Source organism: Protomyctophum parallelum (assembly GCF_964188405.1).
Source record: "Protomyctophum parallelum genome assembly, chromosome: 5".
Classification (NCBI taxonomy): domain Eukaryota; kingdom Metazoa; phylum Chordata; class Actinopteri; order Myctophiformes; family Myctophidae; genus Protomyctophum; species Protomyctophum parallelum.
Genome location: NC_139702.1, coordinates 30064289 through 30091976, shown reverse-complemented (window position 1 = coordinate 30091976; position 27688 = coordinate 30064289). Strand labels below are relative to the sequence as shown.

General features: G+C 43.0%; 2 protein-coding genes across 3 annotated transcripts in view; one reads left to right on the top strand and one right to left on the bottom strand.

Annotated features, from left to right (window-relative positions):
• The window catches only part of sh2d3a (SH2 domain containing 3A), a 25430-nt gene extending 14396 nt beyond the window's left edge, over positions 1 to 11034 (top strand). The window contains exons 9-19 of the mRNA XM_083764419.1: positions 495 to 580; positions 1760 to 1882; positions 4135 to 4280; positions 4803 to 4991; positions 5507 to 5668; positions 5761 to 5876; positions 6039 to 6210; positions 6694 to 6805; positions 9823 to 10008; positions 10530 to 10857; positions 10935 to 11034. Of these exons, the coding sequence (XP_083620545.1) occupies positions 495 to 580; positions 1760 to 1882; positions 4135 to 4280; positions 4803 to 4991; positions 5507 to 5668; positions 5761 to 5876; positions 6039 to 6210; positions 6694 to 6805; positions 9823 to 10008; positions 10530 to 10699 (1462 nt within the window). The 3' untranslated portion in view covers positions 10700 to 10857; positions 10935 to 11034. The remainder of the gene's footprint in view (positions 1 to 494; positions 581 to 1759; positions 1883 to 4134; positions 4281 to 4802; positions 4992 to 5506; positions 5669 to 5760; positions 5877 to 6038; positions 6211 to 6693; positions 6806 to 9822; positions 10009 to 10529; positions 10858 to 10934) is intronic.
• A 7239-nt stretch (positions 11035 to 18273) lies between these two features.
• Positions 18274 to 27688, bottom strand: part of trip10b (thyroid hormone receptor interactor 10b) — a 40702-nt gene continuing 31287 nt past the window's right edge. Inside the window, exons 10-15 of one of the 2 annotated variants that reach the window (XM_083764746.1) lie at positions 25533 to 25556; positions 22662 to 22771; positions 21748 to 21880; positions 21518 to 21585; positions 19872 to 19978; positions 18274 to 18941 (exon numbers count right to left, since the gene is read on the bottom strand). In XM_083764746.1, coding sequence (XP_083620872.1) covers positions 18802 to 18941; positions 19872 to 19978; positions 21518 to 21585; positions 21748 to 21880; positions 22662 to 22771; positions 25533 to 25556 — 582 coding nt within the window. In that variant the 3' untranslated portion in view covers positions 18274 to 18801. The remainder of the gene's footprint in view (positions 18942 to 19871; positions 19979 to 21517; positions 21586 to 21747; positions 21881 to 22661; positions 22772 to 25532; positions 25557 to 27688) is intronic. The other variant, XM_083764747.1, reaches the window with a different exon arrangement.

Genomic DNA, 27688 nt, shown 5'->3' with positions numbered 1-27688 from the left:
ACTCGCTTCCATCGTGGTCCTGTGTTCATCAAGACACATAAATATATCTACAAGAAATCATCAATACTAGGAACAGTATTTACAGAAATACAGTGGGGGGGTAATTTTTTTGGCAAGCTAGAGGACTTGTCTAGGTCCATTTGAAAGAGCGGGTGCTATTTTATGGTGCTTTGTAAGCAGGGTAGAGAGAGTCACACTTTTCGATGGCTGGTGGAAGGGCATTCCACATTTTGGTGGCATAACGTATAACATATAATGTAGGATGAATTCATCCCCATGTTTGTGCCAAATCTGGGGGGGGGGGGAATGAGATCAGTGGAGTTCCTTCTGGTGTTGTGCCCCTGGGCGTTTATCAAGCTTTTAAAGTAGGTTGTATGGTGATTTACTGTAGGTACACTAGGTTTAGCCATTGAACCGTTGGTTATGATATTTCTTGGGATGCCTATCTACGTGACGTATCTATCTATACACACATTCTATTTGTATTGTGGCAGGTGTGGCAGTCAGCCTGCGAACCTGGAGAACCTGGGACGAAGGCCCTCGATGCAGTCTGCACAGTCGGACAGCAACCTACCCAAAGGTAGGTACTGTATTATTATATTTCACAGCCTACCCACAGGTACAGTACTACACATTCACAGCAGTACAGTACTGATTGTTGGGCACAGTGGCACAGTTCGATTTCTTTCTGTGTGGAGATTGCATGTTCTCCCCATGTCTCCTAGGGTAGGTACCCTCACAAAAAACATGCAGTAATCCTGCTCTCTAAACGGCCTCCCCCTGGCCACCCTGGGGTGTCTGATGGAGGGGAAAGGAACTGGTTGGAATAACGTGTTCCTTCTACGCAGTACGCACTACGTCCAACTGGGGAACTCCCCCCTGTCAGGTGTAAAGCAGCAGCTTGGACTCCTCATGCATTGAAGGAAGCATGAGGTCAGTCCGTTGCTCTCCCCAGGTTGGCAGAGGGAGTGTAGAGCCCAGGATTACATTAGATAATTGACACTGGGTGATAAAATGTGTTTACAAAACCGTGGGATAATCTTTTTTTTTTAATAATAATAAAATAAAACAATATACTGATTGTTAATTGAACCGCCGGAGAGTGACACAATGGACCAAATATAAGGGTACATTTAATTTTCCACACACGTTTTTCAGTTTAGTGCTTATTTTTTAATTTTATTGCTTTATTTATTTTATTTTATCAGATATGATAATGATGATGTGGTAATTTGAGTTTATTTTTTGTTGTGCATTTTCAGAACTTGAATGGAACGAATAGGGTAGACTTTAAATACTCATATGTCAGAAACTGTTACTTTTCAGGATTCAAATTCAAAAGCAGCAAAAGTAGCAGATCTACAAGCTCAAAACGTGTTCTCTTCGCACCGCGTTTAGAGCTTGTGGATCTGCTGCTTTTGATGCTTGTGTGTGATGCTGTAGTATGATCAAGTAGGGCATTCATTTACAAAAAAAGTCAAAAACATGGCATTGCCATATTTGCCATTACATTTATTTGGGGATCCAGTTGCAATCTCCTCACGGTTCCCCGGTGGGCCCCAGCCCACAGGTTGAGAACCACCACTGCTCTATGGGTAATCGGACAGCAGATCAGAGGAAATGACTGACACACCCTTGGTGTGAAGCATTTGCATAAACTGTGGACGTGTGTCCTAATCTTGAACCGTCGTGTTATTTATTTATCTACGGCTCCACTTACTGGTTTTGCCCCTCCCTCTCCCTCTCTCTCTCTCTGCAGGCGTTCCTCAGAACAACCAATCGGAGAGGGCCGGCCCCGCCCCCATCTCCCCGGTGTTCCGCACCGGCAGCGAACCCATGCTAAGCCCCCTCCCACGACACGCAACACGCCCCACCCCTCCAGGTAACGCGCACACTGTACAGGTGATGAAATCTGTACAAATAGATCACAGAGAAACAATAAAACTGGCACATCCGCTGAATGGCAGGTGCAGGTGTATAGGACCAACCCAGTGGGATAGGCAATATGAAAATCACACCTGTGTGAACTGAGTGGTGCATCTCCCCTCCCCCCTCTCTCTCTCTCTCTCTCATTAGCAGGCAACAGTGCAGGACTATCTCTCTCTCTCTGTTTCTGGCTCAACAGCGCCACTTTTGCCCCTACTGGTAGTCTGGTACTCATAGTAACAGTCACATACAGTACATAGTCACATACATACGTAGGTTAACACGGACATTGCGGTTCCTTGGAGTGGTTGCACCACTCAAAAATAGAATTCTGCATATGTAGATTAACGTTTCGACACACACACACACACACACTGACAGAAGAAGTCAATACTGGGCTAGGGGGGGCAGAGCGCACGATCGGGCCCCCTGAACCGATCCCCCCCCCCTCTTTCCCACTGTACGACAACGATGCATTATGGTGCGATATAACAACGCATCAAAGCTTGACGTTAGATCGCTTTAAAACAAACACATCCCCGCAAACTGTGGGTCTCGGCTACTGCAGTTTTCTCTCACGCAGATTCAAAGCATTCAGCACCACAGTGCACATGCAGACCCACTTCAACTAATGAACTAAAATGTTCATAAGAATTGGCACGGCGGCCAAACAGTTCCAAGTACAAGCACTGCTATTTAAGGGCATGATATATAGGCTGAGAGAACTTTAACTTCATAACAACTCATGCGTGCAGGCAGTGACAGTAACAGTATTGTACTGTAGCCTATCTGGTCATGTTTTTTGGCAGTTGCTGTTGTTGATGATTTTACCAGCTGGGTGAGACAGCATGAGACTTATACAATGAACTACTCACCTAGTGCCGCTGAGGTTCCAAAGTGTGTACATTGTTTCGGTCAGAGATGCATGGTTTTTGTTTGCCGTTAAGTATTTTTAATCAAACAGCAAAGCTGATTAGTGCCGATTCACACACGTTTCCTCTGCACCTTGTTGCATATTTGAAACATCTCATCAACACTCGAGCGACGTTATATTTCAATATGTCCGTGACCAGACAGTGGTACCAGTGCGTACCATGGTGAGTGGATTGACATTCAAGGGACCCTAGAGGGTACCGACGTCCCAAATACAGAAAAGGTAACCGAGGGTCCCGAAAGGGGCTAGTTTAGACTATATATAGTGCTTGCCGGCATCATAACTTGTCATCCATCTTGGCTAACCAAAAACGGACTTCCTCTTCAAAATAAGAGCCAGTTGTAATGATTAGCCTGCTGCTGTACCAAGAGGCAGGGCTTTCAAAGTAAGACCTGTGACTGTGTCATATCATAGGAGCAGGTGCGTAGGCAAGTGCACATCACTAATAAAACACAGGAATACGCTCTGCTCGGTACAAGAGTATTTATTGAAGGAGGCAACGTTTGGGTCACTGATGACCTAACCTGGGGTCCACCTATGCTTTCTATGGCATATAGGCAGCTGCCGGCAGGATCCGCCGGGAGAATCTAGACATGAGACTAATTAATTAGAGCGACAGAGACAGAGAGGAGTGTGTGTGTGTGTGTGTGTGTGTGTGTGTGTGTGTGTGTGTGTGTGTGTAAATTTAACAAAGGTGCAGACGATCAGAAAATAGCAGAGTGATCGACGTTTGCGCTACTCTATGCCGAATTGAAGTGGACTCGGACCCAGACTTTTTTTTTTCTCTCCCTGGTAATAAAAACATCTGGGTTTCTGAGGCTACTGATGACCTTCTTCAGGCCTGATGTCTGAAGATCATCAATAAATATTATCTTGTATCGACCAGATCGACAGTGACCCATTCTGACCTGAGATCAGATTCATACGAGGTTTCCACTGGACACACACTGGTCTGATTAACCCATTCTGACCTTAGATCAGATTCTAAAAATGTCAGTCGTTCTTCGATTCTTCAAAAATAGCAGACCTACAAGCTCGTAGCGCGCCACTCGGTGGCGCGCTATGAGCTTGTAGATCTGCTATTTTTCAATAGCTAAAGCATAACATGATGCTAACACCAAAATGGGTTCCCGTTCAGAATGGGTTAACAAAATGCTATAGCCCCTCCACATACTTTCCACACTTTTGCCTTAAATTGTTTTTATTATGTTTTGTCATGCCAATGAAGCTAATGTGTTTTTCTAATTGAATTGAATTGCTTGTTGTTGCTGAAGGAGGTGGGGTGACTCTACGAGGGTCCGATGGACAGCTGCACACCAGAGCCCCCCCCAAGCCCCTCAGGGTCTCCGCCCTGTTCCCTCACTCCACGCCTCGTCCTCCCGTTGACCCCGCCTCCTTCTACGACGAGCTGGTCGTGCAGGTAATCAATCAAAGACATTCTCACTGCATTTAAAGCTGTTCGGTTCTCAAAGTGAAGCGGTCCTCGGAGGAGGGGTTCCAAGGGGTCCCCGGCTAATTAACAGATTCTTAGGGCTGTATTTTGCGTGTCTTAAGTACCAGGTCTTATTCCCTAACTTGAGTAAACTAAAGACCTGGAGGCGTCATCAATGCCATTTGGCTATTCTGAGTGGCATTTGAAGAGCATTGATCACGCCTCCAGGTCTTTAGTTTACTCAAGTTAGGGAATAAGACCTGGTACTTAATCCACGCAAAATACAGCCCTGAAGCTTCCGCTGTTTCTGAAGATTTTTGAACAAATATTGAAAATCTTTTGGAAACCTTTTGAAACAGATGGGGGTCCGTGGCCAAATAATACAATATCAATTTGGGGGGTTCTTGACTTGAAAATGTTTGAGGACCACTGCCATAGAGGCTGCAATAATTAGCCAATTTAGTCATTGATTTACTAAACAGTATTTTATGATATAATGTTGTTGTCCAGCTCCCAGAGTCTCGTCAGAAGAGTCACGTGGACCGCCTGCGGGCCGAGGAGAAGTGGCAGAGCCGCGCACGGCTCACGGAGACCTCCTTCAGCTTCCTGGAGTCCCAAAAGGCCGCGGTGCAGGGGGCAGAGTCAGCAGAGACTCAACGGCACGAGGACGTCGAGGACTGGCACTTTGAGCGTCCACACGTACGTACAGTACAGCAGGGGTTGAGGGACCCCCCCTAGGGGCCCTCAGAGTTACTACAGGGAGGCCACCGAACCCTTGTGTGAACCTTTTACCAGGTGCTTGGACAGAGCTAGTTGTTCACCTAGCTCTGCTAGCGACCGTAGTAGACACTTTTTCGTGATTGGCTGCCTCTAAGTCAATGGGAGACTTACCCATAAAACCCATAGTCATGAACAGCATTTTATTATTAGTAGTATTATTTTATATGAATTAACCACCCTAGCATTCCTTTTCTGAGGGTAACGTTGACCGAAAGTAGCAGATCTACAAGCTTTTGATGCTTTTGTGACTCTATAGTGTGATCGAGTATAGGGCGTTAATTTACGGAATAACACAAGAAATGAAAATATGGAGATAAGAGGTTTCTGCCCAACAGCAACGATACGTTAGCCAGATCAGTGCATAGATAGAGAGAGCAGCAGAAGAGCAGTTTTGCTAATATAATAATTAATAACCTGTTGTAATGTCCTCCCAGGTGGAGTGTGTGTCGTGTTTCCAGATGGACCAGTTCGAGTCCGTCCTCCTGCCGGAGAACAACAGACCTCTGGAGCCCACCGTCCTGCTGGCTCTCAAAGAGCTGTTCAACCGCCATGACGCCCCTACCACCGCTCTGCACATGCTCAGTGTGGACTGCCAGGTATAACAGTACACTAAGTGTAATACCGTAAAGAAATACCGTGTATATATATACACATCTTTTATGTGTCGATGTCTGTGGCGTCCCTATAGGTAGCGCGCATCGTCGGGGTAACGGACGAGCAGAAGTGCATCATGGGAGTTGAAACCGGGATGGAGCTAGTTACTCTGCCACACGGACAGCAGCTACGACAGGACCTTCTGGAGAGGTACGCTGGACCTTTTTGAAATTAATTGCCACGTTTTATTTTCTAGAATCTAGATAGTCAGTGTGACATACATTTTAATGGCACCACATTAACATTTCCAGAATATTTTTGATTGTCCACGAATATTATTCCCCTTTCTTCATGTTTCGTCATGTGGCGCAGACATCATGTGATCGCGCTCGGCGTGGCTGTGGACATACTGGGCTGTACAGGCACCGTGGGCCAGCGGTCGGCGGTCCTCCATAAGGTCATCTCCCTGGCCCACGCTCTGAAGGACATAGCCCATGACCTCTACTCCTTCTCTGCCGTCATGAAGGCCCTGGAGATGCCTCAGGTACTGTACTGTACACGCTCTGTCTCTTCCAACAGTAGTCTCTCTCAAACGTTTTCATGTCCCATCTGTAAAGGTTGTGCGCCAGGGATCGCCATAAGAGAAGATTCATGAAAAAATGTAATAAAACATTTTCAAGGTTTTCACAAAGAGCAGATGTACAAGCTCGCTGCATGGCATGAAGTGGCCCGCTGTGAGCTTGTAGATCTGCTATTTTTGAATAGCCAATCTATAAATGGATATAGTGGTTAAAATGGTTGTGATGCTATATATTAAGTAATTTAGCTAGGGACCCAGCTGTCAGTGTTTTAAATAAAAGAAACACTGGAGGAGCAAAGCTGTGTGCAGAATTTTATCGTTAATTTACGAAAAAACACAAAAAGTTAGAATATGGAGATAAGGTTTCTGACCGACAGCGACGATATGCTAAAATGTGTTACTGTTAATAAAGCCCTTTGAATTGTGTGTGTGTGCGCGTGCTCTCAGGTAGTACGGTTGGAGAAGACATGGCGAGCGTTGCGTAGGAACCACACCGACAGTGCAGTGATGTTTGAGAAGACCCTCAAGCCCTTCATGAACGCCCTGAACGACGGAGATGGTGAGAGTCACAAGAAATGTTAGTCCAAGTCCTACATTATGCCATTTGTGAAACAGCATGAAAGGAGCCCACACACACTAGCACTATGTTTCAATAAGCATATATATATATTTATTTTTTTTCATTTTTTTTCAACCTTTATTTAGTTTTCGGAGAACACACAGAGGGTTGGGACCCTCTTTTTTCAGCGGTGCCGAGATTCCAACAACAAAAACACAACAACAATATACAATGTAAAACAAAGGAGACAAAGGAAAAAAAACATAGATGAATAAAATAAATGAGTAAAGGAACATTTCATCACATAATGTATGAACATTAAAACAGGTACAATTGAGATTGACCAAAGTTGATATGTCCATTGTCCAATTGAAAGCGACCTATAGGAAGCAAGTGAGCTACAGTATACTTGAGTGAAGTCTCAAGTCTGTAAGGTGTTCCAAGTGTGCGGAGCGGAGCACTTGATAAGCAGATTTTCCAAACTTAGTGGAGGCATGCGTGGTCTCAAGCATCAAATAATCTGCTATGCTAAATGATTATATTTTGTCACTGACAAAAAAAAAGTACATTCATTTTGTATTTTAAAAACAAAAATTGGGATTTTTTGGAAGATTGAACATGTTCTGGTTTGACCACTTCAAATACTCTACGAGCTTACAACGTGTTGTAACCTTGTAGATTGCCTATGCTTGTGCACGGAATTCAAATGACTGAAATCAGTCGTGGTGACTGAGAGCTTAAATCCATGCGAGAGTCAAATACAGTCCGGATAAGAAGAGAGAGAAAGAGATAAAAATCCACCACGGTCGACAGTGGAACACAGGAAAGACAAAAGGTTGCGTCCGAAACCACATTACGGTACTAACGTATACTTCCGACATACTAACACGTAATTTTGGTGTACTAAATAGTATGTGATTTCGGACAAGGGCCACCGTCCGAAATCACATACTAAACATACTATTTTTAGTTATGTCCGGAGTGAAACCATACCGCTTAAAAATAGCATACTGTGAGCTCAACTCAACTCAAACTGTAGGTATTTATAGCACATTTAACCAGTGCTGAACAAAAACAACAAGTTAAAAACAAGCAAACCGAGCAGAAGAAAATGATTAAAGGAAAGCAAACAAGTTAAATTGATCACAACAACAATAAACCAAACACAGCATATCAAAGTGGACAGCATCAAGGTATACAGTACACAGCAAGGGTATACACATGGTCAAGCAGCAACCATTCTGGGCGGGAACCCCTTTTGGTGTCTTACCCCCTCAGGCCGGGAACCCATATTTGGGTTCTGTACACTATTATGTTTAATCACAACAACGTCATGTTTACTTTACCTCCTCAGTGTTTGGGTCGGGGGACATGTAGGACTGTATGTGTCTGCTGTCTACGTGCATATGCGCTCTGCGCGCTCCAGTCTTTCGGGAGGGAGCGAAATGTAGCGTCTTCTGCATGCATCTAAGCATTAACATTTCAATGGCCGAGCGTCGTTAGTCTATTGTTCCGTGTTGTTGTTATCGCACGTCTAATGGTTAGACATGTGACAACGCAACAATAGGAAGCCTGCAGACCAGTAGCTATAATATTGCTTCGGGGGAGGGTTAGTGTGCCGCCTGATTTTGACAGAAAGTAACACTAACTTAGTGTTACTTTCTGACAAATCAGGCGGCACACCTGGACATATCAAAGGCACAGTAAAGTGCCGCGGTACATAGGTTGAGAAACACTGCTGTACAGTATGTACAGTATTAAAAAACTACAAAAAATGTATGCTGCTATATACATATTTGAAGTTTTTCAAAAAACCTAGGTCAGGCTTTAGAAGGCGTTTTTAGAATCGGCCGTAGGCCTAAATGGGTTAAGGGAAGGAGAAATAAAATGGGTCTTTAATTAAGATTTAAAAGCCTCTTAAGGACTGAGCAGGCTGAATGTGAAGAGGCAGGGTGTTCCACAATCTGGCGCCGGTCACCGCAAAAGGCTCACTGTACTGTATGTAGTACACTACGTTAGTATGTGGTATGTGGTTTCGGACTCAACCAGTGAGAGAATACACCAGAGGTCTGACGTCTGACAAAAAAAAAAACCACAGCCAGAAAGCAATTTCATATACTTTCATACTTCTATAATTATACTCGTGTGTCAAAGTTATTTAACAAAATGACTCCCTCCCTCAACGCCTTGGTTCCTGGGTGATTGGATTGGAGATCAGATGGGGATAAAAGTCATAAAGTCGACGTGTGAATTGCGACTAAATAATATCTCATAAATTATAACATAATCTGGAGTCTGGACATGATTAAAACATGCAATCTATCTTTTTATGTTCTGCCTGGAATTTGAATTCAACACACAAGCACCAATATTGCTACTTTGGAGCTAAAATACTTTGCGCTGTCGTGATTACAAAACTTTGTAAAAGTTGACGATGAATTGTCATACAAATAATTGCAATAAACAATTGTGTTAAAGGTCTCATCTTCAGTATAACGGAAAGAATATGAAAGCAGCAGTATTATGTTTATGTGACTTTGCCATAAGAAATACAATTGTCACTAAACTCAATGAATAATAATGATGAATAATTGTGAATAAATAATGGTATTATTATGCCATTAAGACCTGAGGCAGAAATTTGAAAAAAGAAACTGTCAGTTTTCTGAAAAACCTACGTTTCTCTGTCCGTGGTTCTCAAAATGTTTCATGTGAAGAACCCCCAGAATTATATGCATTTGGCCACAGAGCCCCATCTGAAAATATTACATTCCAGGGACCCCCCAGAAGAATGAATCAAAGATTTGCACATTTTCAAGATTTTTGAAAAATCTTGAATCTTGAAAGATCTACAAGCTCATTGTGCAGCACTCTGTGCCACGCTATGAGTTTGTAGAACTCCTATTTTTAAATAGCTATGTTAGCTAAAATAATGGTTAAATGTGCTTAAAAGCTACATACTGTAGATGCATTCCAGGTCTTAATGGTATTATAAGCAGTGATGATGTTGTGTTCAGACTCTGTGGTCCAGGGTCCGGTGGCCGTGCCCCATTTGGTGCCTCTGCTGAAGGTGATGGAGGGAGAGGACCCCATCGAGAACAGCGACAGAGGCTGTCAGCTGCTCTACGATGTTCTGCAGGCGGCACGCAACGCCGCCACGCACGCTCCCGACTACCAGCAACACGCGCAGGCTCTGCTCACAGGTGCGCGTGCACACACACACACACACACACACGTGGCTCCCAAACGTTTTTGTTCAAGACCCCAAAGAGAAATGTGATGTCTTCCTGGGACCAAAACTAGCGAAAATAGCAGATCTACAAAGTGACAACACGTTGTGAGCTTTTTTTGTGTCAAGGACAACCCAAAATGTATTGTAATGTATTTGGCTGCAAAGTAGTACCCTCCATCTCAAAAGATGTTGAGCCAGGGAACCCCCCCCCCCCCCCATTAAAGAAAAATATATTCACACTTTTCCTAGGCTGTGTGTGCTCCACTTCCTGTCGATTTGATCCAATGAAATCCAATGAAACTGGTCAGATGACCAATGATATCCAATGAAATCGACAGGAAGTGGAGCACACACAGCCTAGGAAAAGTGTGAATATATTGAAAGATTTGCACACATTTTCAAGCCGATCTACAAGCTGCACGAAGTGACACGAAAAAGTTTGAGAAGCTCTGAGATAAACAGCCCCGTCTCTCTCCGTTGTTCTCCAACCAGGAGCGTGGGAGCCCAACCCGGAGCTACTGGAGGCCTTCCGCACGGAGTTCGCCCTGCGTCTGTTCTGGGGCCAGGCCGGAGCCCAGGCCGAGAGGGAGGAACGATACGACAAGTTCGACAAGATCCTCAGCGTCCTCTCGGACAAACTGGAACCTCTGGAGGCTCTCTGAATCACATAACACCCCCCCCCCCCCCAGCATCCGCATTGTGGCATCGAGCAGCTCACAAATGCGTCGCTGGCACGTTGCGAGTCGATATGGTCGACTCCGGTGAACCATATGGGATTTAACCCATTTTGGGTGGGAACCCCTTTTGGTGTTAGCGTTACGTTGTGCTTTAGCTTTAGCTATTGAAAAATAGCAGATCTACAAGCTCATAGCGCGCCACCGAGTGGCGCGCTATGAGCTTGTAGATCTGCTATTTTTGAAAAATCGAAGAGCGACTGACATAGAAGACATTTTTAGAATCTGATCTCAGGTCAGAATGGGTTAAGGTGGTTAAAAACACCAGCGAGCAGCACCACCTGTGATCTGGACCCGATCCTCTCAGGGCACTGGTGATGAAACTTAATCTGAAACAACTTTTTTTAACCTTGATGCACAGCAGCAACCAGCAATGACTGGAGCAAGCCGTGTGAAAGTCATTGCTGATGCTCTCCACGCAACAAGATGAACACTTAAATGTTTTATGGATTCGGTTTTTCTCATCAAGACCAAATAAAACGAAACACAGTTGTGCTTTGGTGTGATGCCACACTGGGCAAGACCCAGCCGCTTGACTGTCTAAACAGAATTTGGCTTTAGCGCCGCCCAAGGAAATTGAAACAATTGTTGTGATTGGCGAAAAAGATTGTTTGACCTGTGATCTTGTAAATCGGTTATTTATAGTACAGCATCTGTGAACAGCATAACACTGCCTAGAATTTGGATGTCGCACATTATTTATACCTGTTACCAGGTGTAAGTGGTCGTTTACCTTCTGTAATATACAGGGTTATCACACATTTCTAACATTTAATTTCCATAACCTTTCCAAAGTGTTTTACCTCATTTCCATTCCAGGCCTATAGCAATCATCTGTTGCAATAACGAGGCTCTTACTTGGTGCCAACAATGCACCAAGACAGACTCGAGTGAAGTTGCCACGTGACTAAAAGATCTACAAGCTACAGTAGCAACATATCAAGGTGCACTGTATTGTTAGCTTGTAGATCTATTATTTTTGTCACGTGACGTCCTCTATACATAAGGCCACATGTATTTCGCGTAATGCTAGAAATGTTTTGGGATAATCATGTTTTGTATTTTTATGAACAAAATCAATTGCCGAAAACTATGTAAATGATATCCAAACATTTCAAAATATTCTATTCCAAACCTTTTCCAGGCCTCCAGTTCTTTGAATTTCAAAATATTTCCAGGAATTTCATGACCGTACAAGACCTTTTTTTACAGTCTATGTGCAAGACAAGGTCACATCACAGCATAGAGGGCAGCGTGAACGCCTGCATCTACATTCCGGGGGTTGATGGGATTATCAGATGATAGATTGTATACCCAGACAGAGGGAACAAGAGGTGACAGGGCATGACCGTGATTCAAGATGCTGTGGCGTGTTGAATTATGTTTGGAACAAAGTGGGTCTTGAGCAATTCAGATCTGCCTGTCTCAGTGCCTTTCATCTGCTTTAATTAAAAGGGATAATTTGTTTGTTATTATCATTGTTCGATGTTGCATATCGTCTCTGTCGGGTGGAAGCCTCATGTCCATGTCCAAATGTTACTTTTCAGGATACAATTTCAAAGTAGCTAAGGTAGCAGATCCACAAGCTTGAAACGTGTCGCTTCGCGCCATGTTTGTAGATCTGCAGTAGGCTAGGCCGCTAGGGCATTAATTCACAAAAAAAAACACAAAGGTTCTTGTCATATAAATTTAGTTGGAAGATTATTATTTTTTGATTAGCATTGTCACCTATCCCGTTTGTGATTTTCATGGACAGGATCTCGAGGCAAAGTCGTGGCAGGGAGTGTATACGGCCGGGCTCGGTGAGCTAAGGGTTGCTTCACTGCTTTCTGCAGATGATGTGGTCCTGATGGCACCATTGGTCCAAGACCTTCAGCTCTCACTGGACGGTTCGCAGTCGAGTGAGCTGGGTAGTCCAAGTAGGGATTGAGACATTACCCCAGGTGAAGGAGTTCAAGTATCTCTGGGTCTTGTTCACGAGTGAGGGGAGGACGGGGAAGGAGATCAGCCGGGGGAATCGTAGCGGCAGGGGACGGTATTGCAGTCGCTGTACCACACCGTTGTGACGAAAATAGAGCTGAGCCAGAAGGCAAAGCTCTCCGTCTATGGAGCAATCTTCGTTCCTACTCTCAACTATGGTCAATTGGTCATGAAGTGTGACTAAAAGAATAAGGTTGCGGATACAAGTGGACGAAATGAGTTTCCTCAGACAGGTGGCTGGCAATTCCCTTAGATATAGGGTGAGAAGTTCAGTCACACGAGAGAGACTCTGTGTAGAGTCGCTGTTTCTTTGCTTGGAAAGGAGCCAGCTTAGGTGGTTCAGGCATCAGGTTAGGATGCCTCTCGAGGTCCTCGATGCACGTCTCACTGGAAGGAGACCCCCGGGCAGACCAAGGACCAGATTGAGGGATTACATCTCCACACTGGCCTTGGAACGCCTTGGGATCCCCCAGGATGAAGTTAGTAAATTACTAATGTTGCTCTGGAGAGGGAAGTCTGGAATGGAGCTCTCTGGTGGAGCTGTTGCCCCCACGACCCGACTAGTAACTACGGATAAGCGGTTGAAGATTAATGGATGGATTTTTGTATAGTTTTAGAATCATTAGTCTTTCGTGTGAGCCTTACAGCTTTAAATCAGGCATTGTGGTTATGAAGAAAGTCCAGTGGAACAGTGTTAGCATTTTGTAGCAATGACAGTGGCTAGCAACAGTATCTGACCCCATCCTAAATAGCTTTCAGTTGACACTGCTCATTTACAAGAAGCTTTGGATGTGCAATACAAAGCCCAAATATAAAAAGAAAACGTAAGGAGCCCTCGACACTAAGGGCTGCCTGTGGCAGGTAAATAAAACTGGCCAGGTGTGAACCCATAGTCATATGCATAGCCAATTAAATATTTGGCATAAATATTGAGGTATAACAATTTATCGCGTAGCCCTAGAGAATTCCCAAGTAGAAAGTTAAAAAGAAATCGCACCGAACTGAGCAGTGCAACTAGACTTTGGTGCCTTAGTTTGGAGTCAAGCACAGTTGTTGACTTAAGCAAGAGGGTTGTAATGACCCCTCCTTCAGCTGCAGGGGTCAATAGGCCGTACTCGTTCAGACCTACACACACACACAGTCACTCCTGGGAGCGTTTGGCATCGCTCAAAAAGTGTTACATGAACGCTAATTCACTGTAATTTTACCTATCATTTTATCATGGACAATTCACTTTTCAGGCAAGTGGGCATGACCTTTGGGCAGTGCCTCTGAGAACAAAATAGTAAAGAAGTTTAGGAATAGCGGTGACGAAAATGGAGCCCTAAATGTCTCCACACACAGCACGAATTTGGATTTTTAAGCTGGTTTTCCGAAAAACGCGGCCGGTGTGCAACCACCTTTAGTGTCTTAAGCCCCGACTGGAAGTTTGTCCTCAGAGGAAAGTCAACATTGTTTACTTGACAAGTGATTATGTATGTACAGTATGTGTTCGTTTCAACCTTAACCTTTTTTTAACCATAGGAAGGAGTGTTTACTCAAGACTAGTCAGCTGCTTAAACATTTCTATTCCATGAAAAACTGTGCAAGAGCACACACACACACACACACACGGTTCTCTCAGTCTGTGAAGCTCATCTTGAAAACAGACCACAATGGAAAAAAAGAAAGACTATTTTATTTCTTCCTAAAAAAAAAAAAAACTGTGTATAATGCAATAAATACATTTCTATGAATTATTTTACATTGCGTTTGTCAGTTTGGGTTATAAGCGAGGCTCGGTTTACTATAATGCAGGGGTCTTCAAAGTTTTTCAGGCCAAGGACCCTTTGGCAGAGATGAGGCAGGGACTCTCACCCCCACTACACCTTGTGTAACATTGTGTTGCACGTTAAGCTTTTTCATACCAGATTCTATAGATAGCTTCAGACTTGTTTGACAGCATTGTCATGTATATTTTCAGATATTTAACCACTTAAACACTCAATACTTCATAAACTTGACGTTTGGATCTGTACTTGGTCTGCTCTTTCCCTCCTCTACACCAAAGCTCTTAATAATAGCCGAACTACAAGCTCACAGTCTTAATGTTTCCCTCAGAATAGGGACGCTGGGGTTCAAGTGGTTAATGTAAAAAAAAAGAAAGTTCCCATCGCACAAAGACTTGGCGGCCCCCTGCAATAACTCTGAGGACCCCTAGGGGTCCCGGACCCCCTGTTGAAGACCCCTGCTATAATGTCAACAAGAAACAGAAAAGAGAATGATGTTACATACATATATATAATTAATAAGTTGTTTTCTATAAATGGATCATAGAATAATGCTCTTTAAAACATGAGAAAAGGCCTGCTTGTGCCTCTCTTGGCAAGACTGAAATTTGCCGATTTGAAAGGTTCTAAAAAAACCCCACATTTTCCTCCTTCATCCTGAAGGATAACCAATTTCAACCTGGCAACCCTGAAGATGGGCACGTCACTATAGGCAAACATTCTTCAAAACTAGTAGATCTACAAGCCGACAATGCCATGTTGTCAGCTTGTAGATCTGCTATGTCTGTGTGCGACATGTCATGAATAAACAAGGGCTCAAGTGGTTAAAATGTGGGGAAAAGAAGCCCAAGCTCCTTCCTGTCCTCCAGGGGGCTCAGTGAAGATGGTTTCTCCTCTGATGTTTTACTGAGATGAGGCCGACATATAATCAGAAGATACAAAGCCCTATTTTGCGTGCCGTCTTACCTCTTCTTATGCCTTAGAATTTTAGAATTGCTTTTTTCCATTTTTTTAAGCTACAAGCTCACAATGTAGATTGGCCATTTGAATTATTATAAAATGTTTAAAAAAAAAAAGTCTAAAAAAGGTCAGGCATAAGGGATAAGGCTGATAGGGACAGAGGATCTAAGGGGCAGCGAGCAGCAGAAAGATTAAAAAATAAAATAAAATACATGGCTCAGAACATGAACATTGGCGGTCAAACCGCAAAAAGAAACGGCACATTAATAAAATGAATAAATGATGCAATAACTCTGGAAAGGAGCAAGCACGAATCAGTGGCAACCCTGACATGATACCAACCCAACCACTTCTGTGCTAAAGGCTGGGGGGAGAGAGAGTGTTTCATCGATAGGATATTCAGCATTGGAGCGTAATAAAAAAAAAACGTCTATGTTCCCTCAGCAGCCCTACTGTATGTTTCCTCAACCCTATAACCCAAACCACCCCAACCCAAGGGAACATATACTGTAGGGCTGACCGTCTTAAAAACTGTACACAAGTGCCTACATAACATCGTCTCTGTCAGGTGGAAACCTCATTATGTGGGATTCAAATTCAAAAGCAGCAGATCCACAAGCTCAATAGAGTCCCGAGCTTGTAGTTCTGTTACTATTGCGTTATGCTGTAGTATGATTAAGTAGGACAAAAGAAAAAACGCAAAAAAAAAAAAAATTGAATATGAAGATAAAGAGGTATCTGCCTGACAGCAACGATATATAATGCATAAAGTGATCGAGAGGGCACTACCTCAATTCACAATGCATTCACTGGTGTGGTGGATATACGTTTAGCACACTTTCACACATAGGGGTGCAATCATTATTTGGGGATTTTTATGAGTATCCCTTTGGGTCTGATCTGGCTTCCATATTGGGATTCATGGTGACAGAATCAAAGTGCGAGGCAGGTTCTGTCCTAGGGTGAGTCAAATAGAACTGCTTTCATTTTGAGCAATCGGGGAGGAGTACAGGGGAGACCTGTCCCCTGACATGGATGGATGGATTGGCCTGACTAAAAGGCATGGCGTTGCTTTTTGTTTTGTCAAGAAACAATGACAAGAGTAGTGGTTCTTGTCCAACCATAACATTTCACGCAAGTATGAACGGTCACATTTTCTGGTAAACGTATAAAACAGAGGGCAGCGCAGCACCGTGAAGTGAACATAATGTACTGTATAAAACTATACACCCAAACGGTGGTCACCTCATCACCTATTACTGGAGTATGAAGAGGCATTTAGCCTCTTTAGTCCTGCTGAAACTGACTGACACACACACACACACGTGAACATAGTTACCGTCTCTGTCGGAATCCTGAAAAGTAACAGTTTTGAACATGAGGTTTCGACCAAATTATAAAAAAAATAAAATTAAAGTAGTAGATCTACAAGCTCACCGGTTGCATGTCTGCTACTTTTATGTGACGCTGTAGTGTAATCAAGTAGAGCATTAATTTACGAAAAAACAAAAAAGTTAAAATATGGAGATAATATGTTTCTGCCCAACACCAACATTATGGAAGCTACTGTGATGCCCATGTAGTCACTTAAAAGCTGCAATCCGGAACTTATTTGACCAAATAAAAAACATTTTAGATGTTCATAATACATCTGCAGTGGTTGGTGGTGGTCTCCTTACTCTTCCATTAGACACCTTACTGGCTGACAAGTAGTAATGCCCGAAGCTCATAATAACCACAATATCTCCCCAGTCTCCAAGTGGGGATTTACTCTTGAGAAGAGTGGTAGAAGTTTGGTCTTCCACATGGGGAGGTACAAACTTGCAGATGGATTGCAGCATTAAAGGGATATTTCACTTTTCTATTTGAACTTCTCTTGGGCTTTTTGTGAACACCTCAGACAGTTTTTAAGTTGCTCGATTCAGTATTTATATATTTGATTTTAAATGTTAACAGACACGCCCCCTTCCTATACAAACCCATTATAACCTCAAAGTCAAACTCCATTTTAACCGTGTTAGATTAATTGAAAACAAGACAGTGAACACGCATCCTTGGTTCTGGTGACTGATAGTCCCAATGCATGAGGAGACTGTTTTTTCTTATTACTTTTTATTTTATTTTTTATTTAAAAAAATATTTTTATATTATACCAAAAGAAAAGTGTGTTAAAATGAATATCAAATATATATACTGAATAAAGAAACATTAAAACTGTCTGGGGTGTTCACAAAAACCCAAGTAGACAACGTTAAAATGACCGCAAACGGGTTTGAAAGTGAAACATCCCTTTAAGATTGCCCCAGCACTCCAACCTGCACCATGGCAAATGTCACCGGATCGATTCCAGCTGGACTCCTGTGCTCGTTTGTGTCTGTGCTCGTTTGTGTCCGTCCCCCTTTGTCCTCAGCTTCCTGTCTCTTGACTATGTTATCTGAATAAAACAAAGGCTGACCTCCCACCCCACACACACACCAAGGAGAATGAAACTTGTGACACTATAAGCCCGTGTATACATTCAGAATTTAGATGTGTAGAGCATTATCATCATTTCTGCCAGTGGTTCTCAAAATGTCAAGGACCCCCAAATTGATTTATTGTATTTTGGCCGCAGACTACAAAACTTGTACTTTAGAAAAAGCAAAAGTAGCAGATCTACAAGATCAAAACGAAGCGTGCTGCAGATCTGCTACTTTTGATGCTTTTGTGTGACGCTGTAGTATGATCGAGTAGTGCATTAATTTACGAAGAAGGTGGAGAGACCGAGAGCACAGTGTACGATAATGCAAATGATAATAAACACTGTAATAAGTGGTTGTGGATAATGCCATTACTGCCACAGCGGGCTGAGATACAAGAAGCGATGAAGAACAGTGTACGTGAAACACTGGGTTTCAACATTCCACTTTGGCTCTGAACTGGATCACTGGTTCATGGTGTGCGTGCGTGGGTGCATGTGCAACTGTGTGTGTGTGTGTGTGTGTGCACGTGCGTGCGTGTGAGAGAGCTGGAAGAACAGATTGCGTCTGTCGTGTGGAAACCTCATATGTCCAAAACCGTTACTTTTCAGGTTTCAAAATCACAAGCACCAAAATTAGCAGATCCACAAGCTCGAATCGCGTTGTTTCGAGCTTGCAGATCTGCTACTATTGTGGGACGCTGTAGTATGATCAAGTAGGGCTTTTGTTTTAATTCATGAAAAAACACAAAGTAAAAATGTGGAGATAAGAGGTTCCTGCTAACTTTGTCTGGATGTAAAAATATCCAAAGAGGGATCAACGTGAGTGTGTGTGTGTGTGTGTGTGTGTGTGTGTGTGCGCGTTAAGTTTTGACGTAGGACGAGGGGATGTATCCCTCATCTCCATTGCCTCGGAGGACTCTCATCCATCCGTCTCCCTTGTCGTCTTCCATCACACTGAGCTGCTCTCCTTCCACAACAGAAATGGTGCCCTCACTGTTGCCTGTAGAGAGACACACACACACACACACACACACACACACACATTACTGTACTTGTGAGAAGAAGTACAATCAACTTGTCCTGGACTGCCAGGACAGGGGGTGGAAGTCAGCTCAATCCAGTGTGGAATCTGATGACAAAGGTCGGTCTGAGAGGCTCAGAGAAGATTGTGTGCACATCTTATGCCTGTGTTTAGGCCAGGTGCTGGACATCAAGGCGAGAAGATAAAATATCCGCACACCGTTTTTAAGCTCCAAAAACATACTTTACTGGCACAATGTTTAGAAGTCTTCATCACGAAAAGGAAGATTTTCCTGATGATACAACACCAGAGGGAGTTCAACAAACCATGTGCAACCCAGATTCGGCACAAACAAGGGACTGAATTAATTTCGCTCCTATGCCACCAAAATGTGGAATGCCCTACCAACAGTCATTAAGACATGCAAATCTCTTGACTATTTCAATAGCGCTCTCAAAGGGCACTTACGGACGGCTGCAATTCGAAACTGGCCCCCGTAAAATCTGAATCCCCCCCCCCCACACCCCTTTTTCCCCCTCACTGTATATGTTGTATATGTTTCTTCTCCCTTTTTACCTCCTTTATGATGAATTCCTGTTCTGTTCTTTGGCCATATAGAAGTGTCTATTTGTATGTCTCTAAATGTTTTGAAGGTGGACCCTCTTGTAAACAAGTGTAATGCTTTAGTGGGTCGTCCACTCACAGTTAACAGTCTTTGTATTGAGTTGTGCTTGAAATGTGCTGTAATTCTGCATAACTTTGGGGCACGATGATTTCACGCCTCTATACCTTCTTGTACTATCCTTGTTGGCCCTCACAAAGTATATATAGTAATACAAACACAATCACTGTTGAAATGAAGACATGCACACTGCACAACATGGAGAACATGAATGTGCTTCACGTTACCTTCAAAGGTGTAGAGAGCTGTGCACTGTCCAATAGGAGTCTCCACGTCCTCAAACTCATCGTCGAACTCCGCGTAGATGTTATGAGCATTGTCTATCACCACCGAACTGGAGAGAGACACACACACACACACACACACACACACACACACACACAATGGAAAGAATGGGGGAACATGTTAGACATTAAAACCTCTTGAACCCTATACTTAGTGGAGCCTCCCGCAGGGCTGTAACAGTAAACAGTGGCGCTTTGTCTAGTGGCAGTGCAGTTTTCTTCTTTTCATATTGTCGCTGTGGGGCAGAAACCTCTTATCTCCATATTGTAACATGTTGTGTTTTTTCGTAAATAAACACCTAGAGCCCTGGTCCAGTGCTTACAGCGAGTCTCTCTCTGACGCCCTGTGGAAGTCCCTTCCGCAGACCTCTAGCATCCCTCACCGAAACAAAGCCTGGTAAAAGTCTATTCTCGGAGCTGGGAAGGGTCTCAGGTCCCCAGCTTCTCTAAAATGCACTATTTTAATCATTAAATAAAATGAATCCAACCAGATCGGCGCAGGCAAAACCCGGAAATGCTGTAGTAGAAGAAATGACTCTGCCCGGTAAATTCAGGGTACATTGTGTTATTAAAATGGCACAAAGTGCATTTAGGGGACCTGAGATGCTTCCCAGCTTCAAGAATAGACTTTTACCAAGGTCTAGCAGGCTTTGTGTCGGTGAGTAGTTACGTAGTTTTGTTTATTTGCTGGGAATTGTAAACACTCGCACGGAGTGAGAAAATCGCTAGAGGGCTGCGGAAGGGACTTCCACAGGGCGTCAGAGAGAGACTCGCTGTAAGCACTGGACCAGGGCTAATAAACACCCTACTTGATCATACTACAGCACAGGGATCAACAATATGTCCTTATTACCCGTGTTGTGTGTTATTGTTGATGGGCTATTGCAACCGGACCTACAGACAAGTCTTCTACAGTAGCTTGCCAAAAGAAATGAGCTTAATGATCAATATACTTTTACCGCCCCTAGTATTGATGCTTTCTTGTATAGCATTGTGTGTCTTGATGAATTGAATACATAGGACCATAATCTAAACAAGCCCTCAGGGCTTTTTGCGTTATCCTTTTAGCATTAGATAAGTGTATAAACTGTACCTCCGTACCGTTTGATTAGATAAGTGTATAAACTGTACCTCCGTACCGTTTAGCATTAGATAAGTGTATAAACTGTACCTCCGTACCGTTTAGCATTAGATAAGTGTATAAACTGTACCCCCGTACCGTTTAGCATTAGATAAGTGTATAAACTGTACCTCCGTACCGTTTAGCATTAGATAAGTGTATAAACTGTACCTCCGTACCGTTTAGCATTAGATAAGTGTATAAACTGTACCTCCGTACCGTTTAGCATTAGATAAGTGTATAAACTGTACCCCCGTACCGTTTAGCATTAGATAAGTGTATAAACTGTACCTCCGTACCGTTTAGCATTAGATAAGTGTATAAACTGTACCTCCGTACCGTTTAGCATTAGATAAGTGTATAAACTGTACCTCCGTACCGTTTAGCATTAGATAAGTGTATAAACTGTACCTCCGTACCGTTTGCAAACTGTTAAAAGTATAAAGCATTCAATCAATCAAGATCTTACCCTTGTTGGGTGTTATTGTTGATTGGGTGAGATGAATCCTCTCCTCCCACTGCCTCTGCCAGCCACGTCTGTTACAAACACACACAATTCAGATCAACAGTGTTCATTATTTGTACGTTGTGTGTGTGTGTGTGTGTGTGTGTGTGTGTGTGTGTGTGTGTGTGTGTGTGTGTGTGTGTGTGTGTGTGTGTGTGTGTGTGTGTGTGTGTGTGTGTGTGTGTGTGTCCGACCTCGTATTTGGCGAGCTCTCCCCTCAGCCGTCCTATGTTTTGGGTGGTCTGTGTGATCTGGGGTTCCAGACTGGAGGGGTCTCCCATCTGGGTGTTCTGTTCATACACGCCCTTCATCTTCTCCAGTGCCTCACTGAGAGAGAGACAGAGAGAGAGAGAGAGAGAGAGAGAGGGGGGGGGGGGGGGGGTCATTAGTTAACCCATTCTGACCCGAGATCAGATTCTAAAAATGTCTTCTACATCCTGACAGTTTTCTGAAAAAGCTATGTTTCTATGTCAGTGGTTCTTCGATTTAAAAAAAATAGCAGACCTACAATGTAACGCAAATTTAATTAGTTCCTAGTAGTTCACCCAAAACAAAATAACTTATTTTTCTATCAATTACACAAGTCATGAAGCGACGAAATCATGGAGATTTGTTTGTGCATTCTTGGGGCCGAAATACTCCTTTAACAGGCAAGGACAGTTACGTTTTAATTTATAAAATAAAGCATTTTAAAACCAAAACTGTCACTTTTCAGGATAAAAAAAGTCTCAAAAGCAGGAGATCTACAAGCCCCAAACGCGGTACAAAGTTTCGGACATACAAGGTTTCCACTCGACGGACACGGTCTGTTAAGTTAATATTAATGAAGTTAATAGAAATAGCTCTGTGCACAGACAGCACTATTCCTCCCACAGTGCTGATGAAATCAATTTATATCATCATAAACCCAGAGGATTGTGCACAACAGCAAAGCATGTCAGCTCACACGAAGCGAACTATATCTCTTTACCACTCATGAATAAAAAGAAATAGACTAAAGGAGCCTCCTAGCGTGGCGATTAACTTTTTATTATTCTCATCCAGTGCAGTCCGATAGGCTCTCTATGTCCTCAGGTGTGAGAAGCACTGTTTGAACGAGGTCACTCACCTTTGGTCCTGCTCCTTCTGCAGGTCCTTAGAGATGTCATCAATCTTGGCCTGTAGCTTCTTCTTCCTCTGTTCTGGGGGAAGGTGGGAGAAGTCTTCTGCTGCAGGGGGCTGCGCACGCACGCACACGCACACACACGCACAGACACACACACACACACACACGAATGTTGGCCAACTTCAACAGACTTCCACATTGCATATAGTCGCAGTCGCGCAGAAACATTTCATTTCCATATTTTTTTTAAGGTACTGTAATTAATATATTTTTCTTTTTTAGTAACTTGTTTTGTCCAAAACAAGTTACTAAAAACGACAAACAATGATTTGTTGCACGTGAACAGATTTCATTTCATATTATTAGGACCCCAACAGCAACTATGAAGCCGTAATCAGTGTTCACCACCAGATGTCACTCCTTCCTTCCTGCCTGCTGGCCGATCATGTACCAAACGAGACAAGTAAAGTCTAACTTATACTTGGCTGCATGTTGGCCAAGTATAAGCAGAAAACAAGCAGAAAATAGTAGATCTACACAACGGCGTCGTGAGCTTGCAGATCTGTAGAGCAACTAAGTATAAATGAGGCTTGAGGAAGACAAGATTCCTAGACCCAGACACATTACCTTCGTGTGTGTTTTGAAAGGAAATAAATTATATATACAGTATATACACATAATTGCATACATACATAAAAAAAAAAAAAAAGAAGAAGTACACGAATGATTCTGTGTAAAGGAATGCAAAATCTTGATTGTGTGGAAAGAAGTAGTAAACCGTGTAACGACAGAGAAAGATGTACCATACACGTACACTATGAACTCAAATTATTTCACGTTAGCCTCATTGTATAATTGCTCAAGTAATTTTTTCTTTTGACAAATGGACATTTCTCTCCTAACAGTGCTGCTTCATTGTGCCTTATTGCCCATGTCCTCAGCCTATCAGAGGGCTCGTCAGGCACGTCGCTGACTATTACGCATGTGTTTGTTACAAAATATGACTTAGGCAATTATACTATGACATTAATGACAATCACCATTTCATTATGTGTTTAAAATAAATTGAATAGCTCTATTCCGATTAAGTAATCTTTGCTATGGATAGTTTGTTCAGCTAATGTTTGTGTTCCAGTTCTAACTTTGCGTCTCATCGCTTCCAATTTCACTGGTTTATCCCTTTATCCTGTATTCTCACTCGTGATTGGATCAAATTGGTATCCCAGCCTGAAAACTAATGTTCCGTTTACTAAAGAGCCGGGGAAACTCCCTCTTAATGAACACACTATAGCAATGATTGCCATCAGAATATAGAGCCATTTAGTACACAAAGAATACCACTTACACCAACTTCGAAAGAATAAATAAAAAAAAGAAAAGAAAAGGGGAATGCCACTGATTTCTATCTGTCACACGACACTGGCTTGTGTTAGCGAACGTCGACTACTGTTGTTGTCCACATACTGAAGAAATAAGAACCACAGTCAGTCAGTCTGTGCCACTGATTAAATCAGATATGGTGGTGACTTTGGCTGACACCCGTTGTAATGCAAGTTGTCTTTTAACCACTTATAGGCATAGTGCCGTGTGTAACTTCACCCCATGTTTATGTCAACATATCGTTGATGTCGGGCAGAACATTATTCTAACTTTTTGTGTTTTGCAAAAGCGTTAAACTTTGCGTCTTACAAAATTGTTAAAAAGTAGAACATTGTAGATCTGCTACTTTTGATATTTTTGAATTTGAATCCTGAAAAGTAACAGTTTGCCATATGTTTCCACCCGAAAGAGACATACTTGGATGTATTCACTGTTTGCTTTAGTTGCCACAAAAACAGTGACATCTCCAAATACAGCGAGGGGGCAAGGTGTTTCTGTACGTAAACACCACATACAGTACAGTACAGTACAGTACAGTACAGTACAGTACAGTACAGTACTCCAGTGGCTGAGGGCTGCTGGTGCAGAGGTAAAATAATGCAGTTATTGTTTTGTTATGCCAACACATCAGGGCAAAGTCACATACTATGCCAGATGTAAGACGGTTTAGAACAGTGAAAATAGCCCGTGTACATACAAGCCTCACAACGTGTTGCGTCATGTTGCATTGCAAGCTTACAGGACTGTTATTTCTGCTGAATGCTTGCCTAAATTTTACACGAAAGTCAGAAAATAGAGACAATAGGGTTAATGTCATGGGTTAACCCTATACGGTTAATGTCATGTCTACTCCAAAACTGTACAATTCAACAGCAGCACGGCTAGCAGATCCACAAGCTCGGAATGCGTTGCTTTGAGCATATCGTGCAATGCGCATTTTGAGCTTGTGTATTTGCTACTTTTAATGCATGCGTGTGAAGCTGTAGTATAGTGTGATCCAGTAGGACGTTGATTTACGGACAAACACAGAAAGTTAAACGTTTGACGGAGGAGAGGACACTGGAGCAGCACAGACATTTAGAGCCTTTTATTAGGTGCTATAGGATTATAGGATAACGATTAACGTTTCCACCATATGCAGTCTTCAGAGATTTGACCTTTTTGGAGATAAGAGGTTTCTGTTTCTGCCCAACCGCAATGATAATTATGCTTATGTGAGTTTTATCAATTTTATGTTGATGTAGTTTACATTTCCATGTTGTAGGTGCTTGTAAGTTTGTTTGCTTCAATGCAGGCGCTTCAAGCTTTCTACTGGCATGGCATCAACCACGGTCACATACTATGTTGTTTGTGTTTGGTAAATAATTGCCTGTTTATTTCATATAAACAGCGTACTGAAAGTAGCATTCCCCTTTGAAAACAACATAGCAGCAGAATAAATTTAAAAGCACCCTTTATGTTGTCCACCCCCTACGTAACTATAGTGACAGTTACCATGTGCCTTTCAGCATGCAACATCTAAAACAGAGAGAGAGAGAGAGAGAGAAACAGAGCAATACAGAGTGAGATATCGTAACACATCATGGAAGCCGGAATGCTCTGCATGATGTGTGTGACAACACACTGACACATGAACAGCATCATGCGCTGCATGATGAAGTGTGATGTAAGGCAATTAGTTCAACGAGGAGCATGCGCTGCATGATGGATGCCAACACTGAACACACACTGACATGAACACAGCACAGGTGAGGAGAATAACTTTTGTGTGGGGGTTTTGTCGCACAAAACCAGATTTACGCTTCATTCTGAACTTGTAGATTTTGCATTTGAATCCTGAAAATTAACAGTTTTGGACATATGAGGTTTCCACCACGACAGACGACGGTGAGATAAGATGGGATAGGAAAGTGTGTTAGATCCTACCGTCCTGGGACCAACTGGACAGACCAGACAGGTTAGTATAGGCTGCAGCGGGAGCCTAGTAGTAATGTAGTAATGGTTGATTTTTATAGCAACTTTTTGTCAGTCTTTTGAATAAACTTCAGTTTAGTTGGCCTGGGCCAGGCCTTGCGGTCTGGGCGCCCCTGGGCTGGTGGTCCAGCCTGGCAGCGTGTCGCGGGTTCGAGTCCCGATCCCGACAGCCTTTTCTGTGTGTCTTCCCCCACCCCATCTCTCTCCCCGTTATCTGTCAACCTGCTGTCCCTGTGATCTATCAATAAAGGCAAATAAAAGCCAGAAAAATATCTTAAATACACACACACACACACACACACACACACACACACTATTACAGTTTAGTTTTAGTCATCTGAGATGTTTTAGTCTAATTTACTAAATATCATAAGATTTTAGTTGACTAAATCTACAGTTGATTTTGTCGACAATTTTATTTTGGCAGGCCTTGATGGCGTGATAATGCCTGATTTATACACTTGGTTGCATGCTGAAAATAACCGATCTACAAGCTCACAACACGTCAAGCTTGTAGATCAGCTATTTTCAGAGCGCAACTAATGGTTCTAATGGATCTCTTCTCCACTGGTCCCTCCCTAATAGTCAAGTTTATTTTTCATTTGTTAGTGAAATTGTCAATATATTTAGGCCCCTATTTGTCAGTGCCTTACCCCTAAACTTCTTTGCCTTTTTTTTTTTTAACTATTTTAAAAAACATTTTAAAATTCTTCAACTAGCCGATCTACAGACACATTGTGAGTTTGTAGATCGGTATTTGAAACATATTTTTCAAAATAGTAAAAAAGGAAAGAAAAGTGTAGGGATAAGGGGTAAGGCACTGACGAAAGTAGGGCCGTGTGTATTAGTTTTAGTGATCCATAGTTTAGTTTTAGTCAGTGAGTTCGACAACATACGTAGAGATGTCCAGATACTGTATCGGTATCTGCCCTTATTTGTCATATCGGTATCGGCGAACATGCCAGTCTAACCACCGATCCGACATAGGGGTAAGGGGTTGACACTATGGCAGGTAAATAAAATGTTGGGGCATGTGGAGTTTGCTTTCGAGTGGCCCCAACTGTAAGTGCACATATGAGTGAGTCTTCTATAAACACAACAGAAGATATATAGCTAGATAGCTATAAACACAGAAATTATGGTATCGGGAACGGAAAAAGTGTAATCGCCATAGTTTTGGTCGACAAAATCAAAACTGAGGAGGAGTGGTCTTAAAATGACAGTCCGTGGTTGGACAGAAGAAGAGAGGAGAGGAGAGGAGAGGAGAGGAGAGGAGAGGAGAGGAGAGGAGAGGAGAGGAGAGGAGAGGAGAGGAGAGGAGAGGGGGGCCTTGGAGAGGAGGTGGAGGTCGGGGAGGCCCTGGGGTGGGGAGCAGAGAACTGAGGAGGAAGAATTAAGGATCAAAGGCAAAGGTAGGGGAGAGCGGAGAATGGGGGCGGGGGGGGGATAGATCAAACTTTTTCACATCAAGGCCCCCCAAATTATTAAGGTAGCTCTCCACCAATGACCAAACGGACTGGCAGTCTGTCAGGAGATCAGTCAGTTGGAAGGTGTGGAAATAATTAGTTGCTGAACGCACCTGAGAGCCGACACAGACAGACGGCTACTACGGTGCTAAAAATAGCCTATGGCTTTTTCAACAACAAGCCCACTGCTATCCAACTGTCGAAAACTTC